The sequence below is a fragment of the Eleutherodactylus coqui genome, chromosome 4, assembly GCF_035609145.1.
Source record: "Eleutherodactylus coqui strain aEleCoq1 chromosome 4, aEleCoq1.hap1, whole genome shotgun sequence".
Taxonomy (NCBI): domain Eukaryota; kingdom Metazoa; phylum Chordata; class Amphibia; order Anura; family Eleutherodactylidae; genus Eleutherodactylus; species Eleutherodactylus coqui.
In genome coordinates, this window is record NC_089840.1 from 208,033,986 (window position 1) to 208,046,111 (window position 12,126).

Here is a 12,126-nt window from a genome sequence, read left to right on the forward strand (position 1 = left end):
CACCTTTGCAAAAATAAATGTTAAAAGTGTACTCCAAAATGAAATACAGACATAAAAGGAAAATGTGTTCAAAATAAATATAAATCTGATAAAAGGGCTTTCTGGGGGCTGAAGTCTGTCATATATGTCCGAGTCATATTAAACATGAAAAAAAAAAGACATCAAGCACCATGCTTGAAAGGAGAAGGACAGGCATGTAGTGTACAAATACTGGCTGGGCAGAACTGTGGCACTGCAACGCCAATCTCCTGGGTTCAAACCCGACCAGAGGAATAGTCCGCACAGAGCCTGTCTCCATGCTTATGTAGGCCAGGTAGTGCAGTCAGTAGGAGGGTTTTTTAAGCCCTGGGGAAACACAGCAGCCTTGGAATTGTGTAATGGGGCTGCCTAACTTTGCCCTTACAGATGATGTTTGGGGAGTGGTAGATCAGGACTATTGATTTTCAGTGCCTGATCTTTTTGTTCCACAAGAGATAAGCCACCACCAGAGCTGTATGGCAGCGGCTTAACTCCCTAAACACATTCAACGATCTGAATGTTCGTGTGTGTGGGGGGGGGGGGGGCGTTGTTGAAAGAAGCTGGCAGACAAACAAATGTGCATTCAACAGATATTGAAAATGTATGGGTGCTGCTGGCTCCTTAAGGATAGTCTTGGCTAACAAATATTTACCATAATATTCAATGTGAATACAGACTTGGCTAGCATGGTTTTGGAAAGTTGTTGTTTTTGGGTTGATGTTTCCCCCTTTTTTTCTACCTATTTTTCTTTCTTATTTTGTATAAGAAATTTCATAAATCTCATTTCACATCTGTAGTATTTTTTGATATGTTAGAAGATGTGTGTCTTAGGCCCCATGCTCTCATGTGCAGGTCAGTTCTTAGCTGATGCTATATCTCGATGTGCTTTGAGATTTACAAAGGGAATGTGCTTGATCATGTCAATAAAACAAGTAAGGTATCAAATCCAAGGAATGGTTTGCGTACATTGTCCTGATGGAATCTGATCCTGTTCTTGGCAGTACATATATGGCTCCCATATGCAGTGTAGTAAGGCCCATTTAGACACAACGATTCTCGCTCAAAATTCGCTCAGACGTCTTTTGAGCGATAACCATTGCATCTAAATGCACGTTCCCCTGCAGTTGTCGTGCACGATTCATTCCTCGCTCAGTTCTAGAAAACTCTAAAAAGCGGTGCAGGCTGTTATCATAGTCGGCATCGCTGATGAGACTCTTTCAGTTCGTGTCCCGCTGGTAGTTCACTGCGGGACGTGAGCTGTAAGCGCAGAGAACAATGCAGCTGTTTGCTTATGCAAAACAGTTGTATTGTTCGCTGAGCCATAGCGGCAGTGTCCCGCTCCGCCTGCATAGCTCTTTAGTAGCTAATTAGCTACTATAGACTATACAAAGATGATTGTTAAAAACTGTCACACAAACTGTTGTTTGAACAATTTTTGAGCGATCATCTTTCAGTGAAAATGGGGTCTTAGGCGGTCTAGAAGTGGCCTAAAGCTAATTAATGCATTGGTTTACAGCAATTAAAAATGGAGTGTGCACATTAGGTATTCGTTGACTTATCTTTGTAATGACTATGAAAACAGCCCAACTGTAAGTTAATGTTGAGAAAAAATGTAAAAACTTGCCAGAGGCGTTCGGTAGCCATACATTTTTCTCCTGGTTCAAAACTGGGAAACCAGCAAAAACACTCTGTAGGGCTTGGTCTACACTTCAGCTGGGTATACATGGGGCTGACTTTACATTACCAAGGTTTTGCCCCTTCAGTACTTGGACTACAGCTTGCTGTAGTGGTTCTACTGGTGTCCTCCCCTCTAGTAGACACAAAGCCCCGTTTCCCTGTCGGTCCTCAAAAAAAATTTTTTTTTTTTTAAATTAAAGCCCCTGAGTACTCCTTCAGTCTAGGTGCCAAAAAGTGGTGATACACATGCATTTACAATGCATCCCCATGTGTATGTGAATCGCAGTATTTTTCTGTAATTCTTCTACTAGGACAAAGTAGTGACTTATGGCCTCATCAACAGCCCAAACAATTGATTTTGGTGCCCCTCGGTTTTATCATTGTTTATCGCCCAACACCTGTCTGTCTGTCACACTCTGGAAGTCTGATATGTATATTGAATAGCATGTTTCAATAGAAAAACTCATTGCAGTCTCATGCAAATCGCATTTACATATGAGGTTAATGCAATTTTATTCTTTTTAAGCAGCTATAGTAATGAATGGGCAATATCACCCAAAAAAGAGACTCTTGAGTCAAGAGAAAAATCAAACAAATAGCAAATAGGTTTCTCGTGCAAGTTCTGTCCTTATTGCAATTGTGCCTCTAATCCTCATCATTAACTGTGATAGAAGTTTGTGTGTCCCCCCCCTCTAAAGAGCTTGTGTGGTAGGGTCCATCACACAGGAAGTATGCTGACTGAAAAACTAACTTTTTGCAAGAACATAAAGTAAAGTAATCCTCAGGTGGTAAGAATGAGGTGGCATGGCCAACTGGGGAGAAGGACTCCAGGACGATTCAGATAACTAAACAGAGTAATAATGGCTGATTCATATATACTGGGGGACTAGTTATGTGAGGGATGAATGAAAAGAAAATTTCATTAGTCGCCCTTTAATATTCAGTATAAGACCGGTCTCACACGGACGGGTAGGATTCCACATGCGGGAGCTCATAGCGGAATCCGACTCTGTGTACCTGGCTCACCGTTGTTCATATGCAGTACAGATTTTTTATATATTTTTTTTTAATCTTTATTTTTCCTGTGCTGTTGCTAGGCGATGACGCAGGTACCCACGACCCATCCTCTATGTGAATTAAGGATGGGCCGCGGGTCGGGTGGCTTCCATTGACTGCAATGGAAGCCATCCATGCGGACACCACACAAAAATAGGACATGCTGCGATTTTAAATCCACTCGCGGAAATCACACTCGCTATCCGCTTATCTGAGCAGATATGCAAATGTTCTATTTTTTTACTGTGTGCAGAATCAGTCCACACGGGTGCCCAATGCCCATGAGTGGATTATTGCTGCGGAATTTGCAGTGAGACGTCCACCGCGAATTCTACAGCAATGTCCCTCCATAGACACGCCATGTGAAAAGATTCTTCCACGCACACGAGCGGAAATCGACTGCAATTTTCCGCTCACGGGGAAGAATCGCAGCATGCTCTATTCTGAGCATCCGCACCATTGATGGCGTGTCATGCCCTGCACTGCGTAGGTGCGTGCCGGCTCACCAGACGAGACACTCGTGGCAGATCTGGACAGGTGAGTATGGGTCTCTGAGGGGTCACTGCTGGGACACCGGGTCTGATTCCGCTGCAGCCATGGGCATGAGGCCTAAGGCTTGAGCTTTACTGTGTCTCAACACAGCTGTATTTACCAAGTACATGATAACTTTTTCCATTATAGATCCGTAGATTTTACATTGCCTCGGCGCCAACAACAACATTGGATTCCGTTGTTCAAGGCATTACAAATTATCTAATGTGTATTGCAAGCCTTGCTGGCTCCTAATTTGTCTGGTCAGCTTAAGTACTTCATTTCTTCTGCACTGATTCTAGTCCTCAACTGGATCTCACATGGAGGAATTATGCTTTGGATAGATAATATACTGTAGGTTTACTACGGAAAACCCGAGTAATAAGGCTCAAACTAAACACAGTAATTTATAGTCTTTGTCATCTTCTGTCAAGTTGAGTTATTGTATCTGTTTTTGTGCCATGTGTATGACAACCCCTGTGGAGTTTTACTATAGCTTTCTCAGACTCCCAAATGGCCAATCTGCTTAGCTCTGCAGTGAAAGTATCGTAGCATAGCCTGGCAGATTACACCCAGCAGCTGGGAACTAGTGTATTACTGCTTTGTACTGTAAAGCTTTGCTTCAGGTTTTTCAGGCAGTATTTATTGGTCAAAAGTAGGGGTGGAACCTAAGGTCCCCATATAAATTAGACTTAGGTTAATGAAAATGGATGAATTCAACCCAAATGATTGTTCGTCAAGTAAAATCTAACAACCAATGATCTTTTTAGTCAATTGATGGCAGTCCGTCGTCATCTGGAAAGAAGTCGTCCACGTTTTGAAATTTCATCCGATAGTTGGGGTGAAAGATTAGTAGTCCACAAATGATCTATCTTTTAAAAGAGTGTTTATTAGAAAGATCTTTCTTCTGCCATTTGATGTAATTGAACTTGTACGGACAGTTTAAAGAACTTAGGTGGAAATTTACTAAGCCTGGCATTTCCTGCGCTGGGCTTAGGCCGGTTTTACACGGCCAAGAAAATCATGCGAGATTTGTGCGCTGCGAGACTCCCAAATCTTGCGTGAATATGAGCCTCATTCTTTTGAATGGAAAAATATAGACGAGTCATGTTTTTTGCGCAAAACTTTGCGACTTTTGTTTGCTAGCATTCTGGTGTACAAGCTTTTGGTAACTGTACCCCTATTATGGTGGTTGATGGGAACTACAGTAGTGCTCATGGCTGCAGATGTCAAACAATCATTTACAAAAGAATTGTTTGTTCAACGGTTGTCTAATGTGTATGGCCGCCTTTAGGGGGATGCAGGTATAAGTGAAAATCCTTGAATGTGTCCTATGCACATATTGTGGTCGTGATGCCATAAAAGCTGCAGTATGCAAGTCGATAGACTTGAAATCAAGTGTAGCTAGAAGCAGTGTGATCGTGGCCGTGTGGTGTTGCCGCGATTGCCTGCAATACTGTGCCGCCTTTTACGATCAAATTGCTCTGGGCTGGTACAAATACTGGTGCTGCTTCAGCCGTGTCACAACCACAACCTGTGGCCTGAAAAGGGCATCTAACTGTATCTCTTCGTCTGGGTTCACACAGCCTTTCTTTGTGCGCCCAGCACTTTCGCCCCAGGGTTCCATCTGAATCGCCAAAAACAGCATTCATTCGGAACCTGGGACCTAGCCATAGGCTTTCATAACTAAACTGCAGACCAAAGCTTCAGGTGTTTGGAGTTACTTTGTTGCTGTTGTCATGGTACTGTACACTATTTGTCTTTATGTGTCTTCTGTGGATAAGTTAGATTTAGTCTTGTGCTTTTGTGTGTGTGTGTTACATTTATAGCAATTTCTTTTTGTTTTACAGCTGTCCCCTTCCCCCCAACACACCGATTAACATCCGAAGAAGTTTTTGATGTTGATGGAAAACCAAGAGTGGACGTTTTGAAGAACCACTTAATAAAAGAAGGTCGAGTAGATGAAGAAATTGCGCTTCGAATCATCAATGAGGGGGCAGCAATTTTACGGAGAGAGAAAACGATGATAGAAGTTGAAGCACCTATAACAGGTGAGTGTGTTTTGTTTTGTCCCTATTGAAAAGTTACTGTATTTCAATATATTTATGCAGATTTTAGTTTTTAAATTATGAATAGCCCCTTATGAAAATTTGTAAAACTGGACAATATCCCGTAGTCTCCTCCCTACGGGTCATCAGACACTGTTGACAAGAGGTTACTTGGCAAACACAAGTTTTGTTGTTTTTTTTTTTTTAAACAAGGTTTTTGTTTTTCGTGTTAGTTCAGAAGGACTAAAAGTGGAGAAAGATTTAAAAAAAAAGAAAATGCAAACCCCCAATTGGCCTTAAATATAAAACCACTGACTGGTAAACTTGCTTTGTCACCTGGCAATGGTTGGGATATTTTCGACAGGACGTAGGAGTCAGTTCTTAAAGTTCGCAGGTCAGAAGCAGCAAAATTGGGCATAAGTAATGACCCTTTTACACAGGATGACAGTCAGCTAAAGGACCAGCAAGACCGCTGCCTGTCGTACGTGTAAAAGGGCTATTACTTATGCCCAGTTTTCCTTCTTCAGACACCAGAACTTCAACTGTCACCACTAAGGTTGTTAGCGCTCGTGCAGAGCGTTTACACAGGCAGAATTCGACTCTCGATTTCAGGCTTCACCTTTTATGTGAAGCACAAAGTGGGAGGCATTTAATGGAACGAGAAGTCAGCAATCCAGCGATAGTTATTATACTGACTGAAAGTCAGCGATGACGAACTGTGAACGAATACTGAGTGATTATTATTTTTGTCTTTACACTGCACGATTATCGCTCAGATTTTTTCGTTGTAACAAATTTTAAGCAATAATCATCTTGTAAAAATGGCCGATTAGGATCTGAGCAACTTTGATAAGAGCCTTATTGTTATGGGTACTCAGCTGAGGTCAAAGCATTTGCAAAACAGCAGTTCTTTTGGCGTGTTTACTGTAAGCAGTGGTTAGTACCTACCAAAAGTAGTCCAAGGAAGGTCTACTGATGAATCGTCGAGAGGGCAATGGCACTAAAGGCACACATTGCATATGGGGAGTGAGGGCTAGTCTGTCTGGTCTGATCCTGCTAAAGAGCTGCTGTGACACAAGTTAATGCTGCCATGATACAAAGGTCTCGGAACACACCGTGCTGCCAGCTTGCTGTGAATGGGCCTGGATGGCTGCAGACTAGCTAGAATGCCTATGCTGACCCCTGTTAACCACCGAAAGCTTCTAGAGTCGGCATCAACACTGGCCTATGGAAGAAGATGACCTGGTCTGATGAATCCTGTTCTCTTTTGCTTCATGTGGTTGGCAGCTCTATATGTGTTGCTTACATGCTGGAAAAGAAGACACCAAGATGCACTACGAGACAAAGACAAGTCAACAGGGGCAACGTTATACTCTGAGTAATGTCCTGACAGTCATGTGGGTGGTTTTTCGATGTAGACTACCTAGCTAAGCATTTTTGCAGACCAAGTACAACATTTCACGACAGTAGGATTCCCTAATGGCAGCGGCCTCTTTCAGCAGGATAATGCGTCCTGCAACACTACAATTTTTTTTTCTGGAACTGAGGAACACAACTTTTTCAGTTATTTATTTTTACCTCCAAATTCCCCAGATCTCAGTCCAGTCACGCATCTGTGGGATGTGCTGGAAAAACAAGTCCGGTCCATGAAGTACCCACCTACCAACTAGGTTCTTAAGGGATCTGCTAATACCTTTGTGCCAGATACCACAGAACACCTTGTGGAGTCTATAATTGAATCGGTCAGAGCTGAGCTCAAGGAGAAAATTAAGGAAGTACTTTGTATGTTATGGCTGATCTGGGGGAAGGTAGGGGAATGTGAATGGATATACAGTTAGTCACAAAAGTCATGTTGAGGTTCGAATGGCTTCTGTTGAAACACAACAGACACATAAAGCAGGTGCTAAGTAAAGACAAAGTATCCAAGTTTGTGTCCCAAAAGTTATGGTGGGGTTTCAAAAGATTATATTTTATTATAGGGAACACTGTACCTATTGAACATGAATTAAACTAAATATTTCTACATGTTTAGAGAAGTCCTATATATGGACTGTATTGGTGGCTCTGCAAGCATGTAACCAGTATTCCACCTACATGTTTGTATATTACATAGCGTGGTATATATTATACATTATGGAGAGGGAGAGCCATTGAATGCATGTTTGTTTTTTTTGTTCAAAGACTGATACTCTTATTTTTGTTCTTTCTCCAGTATGTGGTGATATTCATGGGCAGTTCTTTGACTTGATGAAGTTGTTTGAAGTGGGAGGATCGCCAGCTAACACAAGATACCTCTTCTTGGGAGACTATGTAGACAGAGGGTATTTTAGTATAGAGGTAAAGTACATTTTAATTTCAAAATGTTTTGTGAAATTCAATATTATTACGATTAATTGAACGTTCCATACCCGCTGTAACTTTCATACCTGCTACAAGTGTTATGGTCTGGTTGATAACTTCTTTTGTGTAGTATAGGAGATCAGCCTTCTTAACCTTGTAGGAGTAAATATTGTGCACACTGCCAAGTTTTAATTTATTTGATCATTTTGCATATGTAGTGGTGGATGTACTTGTAATGTTCCAACTAGCATACAATGGAAAACTTTTTTATAGTCACCCAATAGGCTTAGGCCAAACTACAAAGCCCTGTAAATAAGACCGATCAGCTCTCTAAAAAAAAATGTCGATACTTGTGTTCTTCATAAAATGATACTACACCATCTATTCTGATAACTTTGAATTGGGCCTTTCCTCTGTCACTCCTCTTGGAAATTTTTGAATAAACTGACAACTGGCTGTAACCATTCTCCCTGTCAAGGGGGTGTGTGGGGGGGGGGGGTGCCTGTATGTGCATTTCACACGCGGATGCAAGGTGTTTTTTTATTCAAAAATGCCTCGCATCACTACTGTGAAATTGCGATCCTCGGGCGTGTTTTACACGTAAATTTGAAGGATCACAAGTGTTTCCCATTGTTTTCAATGAGAAACATAACATCGCACGGCATGCGAGTGCAGGCAGTGTCTTTAACCCCTTAAGGACAAGGCTGTTTTGCACCTTAAATATCAAAACAAAAAAATTATTTTTGCTGCGTTTTTTCCCCCGTGACATATAGGGCTAATATTTTAATATCTTTTTCACTGATTTTTTTTCTGTTTTATTGGGGGGTAAAACGCTAAAAAAATGATTTAAAAAAAACAAAACATTTATATATTTTTTTTCTTGTTAGTATATTTGCGCTAGAATAAAGTATGGGAATCGGTTCCTCATTTTGTTTTGAGCGTTTTATAGTAGAGATGGAGCAGCACCCAGGGAGATTCTTTATGCAAAAAACTTTATTCTGCCCACAGCATAATAAACAACGTTTCGACCACTCAAATGCTGTGGTCTTTGTCAAGTGATGTTTTGGACGTTTTGATATATAATCTGTATGGTTTTGGATTACAGGGCACATACAGCAACGGTTTGGGTTGGTGTCGGCTTTGGGTTATTTTCTTTCTTATGTATATATTTTTATTTTATTCAGCAATTTTGTTTTACTTATCTCTGTAATTATTATTTTTACTATTTATGTCTCCCAAGACGTCATATAAGACCTCTGGGGGACATTCACATTTTTTTATTTGACGTTTTTCACTGTAGCTGGGGCATCCATAGGAGCCCCAGTTACAGGGAAAACCTCCTCCTGTAGTGATGATAGTCACTGGCATAGCTGATCAGGGTCTATTAGGGCCCTGTAGCTTTGCTGTGCCAGGGGATCCTGGCGGTCACTGACTGCTGGCTCACATAGTGGAAGAAACACTTCCACTTTTTAGTACATAGCACTCATTGAGCGCTGTGCACTAAAGAAAGGAGGCAGAAGGGGTTAAAAACCACTTCTCCCTTCTCCGGGTCATCAGCTGTGACTAACAGCTGACAACCCGTCCTACTTCTGATTGATTGCAGAAGCGGGGGCTTTAATCCCCCCCACCGTATTTTTACTATCGGCTGTGATTAAAGCCCAGGATCAAGCTTCGTAAATTTACTGTGCTTGGTCCTTAATGGGTTAAGATCCCATGGAAAACAATGGGCGATGCGTTCCGAGAGAACGACAAAAAATAGGACATGCAGCAATTTTTAACCTGGTAGCATCGCTCTGAGGGGAACAAAATTGTTCATGTGAATAGCTCCATTGAAAAGAATGCACAAAACTCACGTTCGTGTGCATGGAGCCTTACATGATGATAAGCAGAAGTCTTGAAAATGGACATTGACACACATATTGCATGACGATTCAGCAGTCTAGTGCTGTATAACACTGAGGCCAGCTTCAGCGGTTGTGTGGGTGTACAGGCCTGTCGCTGCAGCCATGTAAACTAAGGCCAGCAGGGAAGACTGTAATGACAGTGCTGGGGCTGTGAGGGATCGGACTAATGAGTCTTGCTTCTTTATTTTAACCCTTTTCATTCCAGAATTTGTTGTATAAGTCAGACAACCCCTTTTAAACTTTGTATCAACTTAAAAACCCTTTAACACTAAGTCACACCCACCCGTGAATGAGAATTTCCACAAGTCAGGCATTATACGGTGTTGTATCCTTTTTATACAACAGCCCATAAAATTGTGGCTGATACAACCACAACAGGTGGGTATTGCAGGTGATGCAGCAGCCATGATGCTACAAGGGATTATGCTCGTGATTTTAAAAAGCAGCATTGTTTATTTTCTCCTTCTTTCTGTTCCTAACAGTGTGTGTTATATTTATGGGTGCTGAAGATTCTTTACCCCAATACTCTCTTTCTTTTGAGAGGCAATCATGAATGCAGGCACCTTACAGAATATTTCACTTTTAAGCAAGAATGTAAGTAAGAACACCCCCCACCACATCCATAATTTAAGCTTCCTTTTGAGATGCATGAATTTAATTTGGACTAATTGCTAGATTCACAACGGCACAGCAAAATACCTTTAATTGTACAATGTTGTATTCATGTATTTTTTTTTTAACATTTGACTCTGGAAATGCAAAAACATGACCTTAGTGGCGCCAAAAGTGTTTGGAGCTACATGGTGACATGTTGCCTGCATCCCTGCTGTCTACTTCAGTCATGTGCCATGCATGGCAGCCAATTCTGCAACACCCTGCTATTAGACAATGAAGGAGGACAGGATCCAATATCAAATTGACAGCATTGCATTCCATGTTACTATCCAAGTTCTAGCCTCACCCAGACCTCTTAAGGAATTTTTCAAGATTTTATTTTTATTTTTCTTTCACTCTGGGACACTTAGTCACATACATGTAAGGGTAAGGCTTGTGTTTGGAAAGCTATTTAATTAAGGGTGCATTCAGACGACCGTATATCGGCTGGGTTTTCACGCCGAGCCGATATACGGTGTCATTGTCTGCAGGGGGGTAGGGGGAGGGGATGGAAGAGCCAGGAGCAGGAACTGAGCTCTCGCCCCCTCTCCGCCCCTTGCGACTATTTGCAATAGAAGGGTGTGAGACGGGTGGAGCCAAGTCCTGCCGCTTAGCTCCGCCCCTCCTATTGCAAATAGTGGTGAGGGGCGGGGAAGGGGCGGGAGCTCAGTTCCTGCTCCTGGCTCTTCCATCCTCCCCCACCCCCCTGCAGACAAGGACACCATATATCGGGTCGGCGTGAAAACCCAGGCCGATATACGGTCGTCTAAATAAGCCCTAAATCTGTATAATTTTTGACAAAAGTGGGTGTGAATCCATACATGAAATGGGTTCTGTTCACATGCACGCTTTGGGCATACGTATGGCTTATACACTGGGAAAAGCTTTCAACGTAAATGCAAAACATATCCATAGGGTTCCAGGATGGTGGCCAAGATTGTCTTTTTGCCTAGTATTACGTATATTGTTTATCTATATTTTATCTTTTGGGTGGTATGGAATTGCATAATAGACTGCACTATTCCATACAAGAGTGTACTGTAAACACACCAAGTGCTGTACAGGAGGTTTGCATCCTGATATTTTCCATAGTACTGTAATTGCCAAAGGTGATGTAAGATCAAGTAAACCTTTCCTTGTGGATAGCATTTCCTTAATTTTGATTTGATCTGTTTTAGAAAGGAACGTTGAGTTTAAGGTGTAAATGCAGGCTTTGGCAAGTTACACAATTTAAAACAATATCTTAATAACTTTGATTGGATTTAGTTTTTAAAGTTGAAAATTTAACCTTTACCCAGAGTTTAGGTAGTTTACCCACATTTAACATTTCACTTAAGCCGTCACTGACCCTAGAATTCCCTGCTGTCGTCTTGCAGGTCTCTGCTCTGTTTTCCCTCTTGAGTATGTTCACATATAGCGGAACAGGTGTGGATTTTCCATAGCAGATAATTTGCATAAAATTCTAAGTCAAATTCAGCGTCAAAACCCGCAGCAGACTTCCAATTGAAAAGGTGAAATCTGCTGCAGATCCGCATGAAAATCTACACCAAAATAGTGCAGTTTTGTTGTGGATCTGCACCAATATCCACTACATGTGAATGTACCCTTAGAGTGCTGGTTGCTGTTACCTACCATGTAATAAGTACAGTAATTTTACACCCTTTTATTGATGCATGGCATTTGTCATCATGTCATTAGAAGATGGAGTTAACATTAACTCTAACTCTGGAATTGTGAGTATTCTTTTAGGTCACCTTTTAAAAATCCCTTTGCGTTTTAGAGAAAACAGAAAGGCGTTGTACAATGGTTCTTGTGCTTGCCATGTGCAAAATAACAAACCATCCTATAGTCGCCTCTCCAGCCCCAGTCTCCCCTCTGATCTCCTGTATACAGGCCTT

The 12,126-nt window shown here is 41.6% G+C and overlaps 1 protein-coding gene across 7 annotated transcripts in view; it reads left to right on the top strand.

Moving 5' to 3' along the window:
• PPP3CB (protein phosphatase 3 catalytic subunit beta) overlaps positions 1-12,126 on the top strand; it is a 67,469-nt gene that overhangs the window by 23,700 nt on the left and 31,643 nt on the right. For all 7 annotated transcript variants that reach the window (XM_066600622.1, XM_066600625.1, XM_066600623.1 and 4 more), the window contains exons 2-4: positions 5,133-5,333; positions 7,543-7,667; positions 10,057-10,168. In XM_066600622.1, coding sequence (XP_066456719.1) covers positions 5,133-5,333; positions 7,543-7,667; positions 10,057-10,168 — 438 coding nt within the window. The remainder of the gene's footprint in view (positions 1-5,132; positions 5,334-7,542; positions 7,668-10,056; positions 10,169-12,126) is intronic.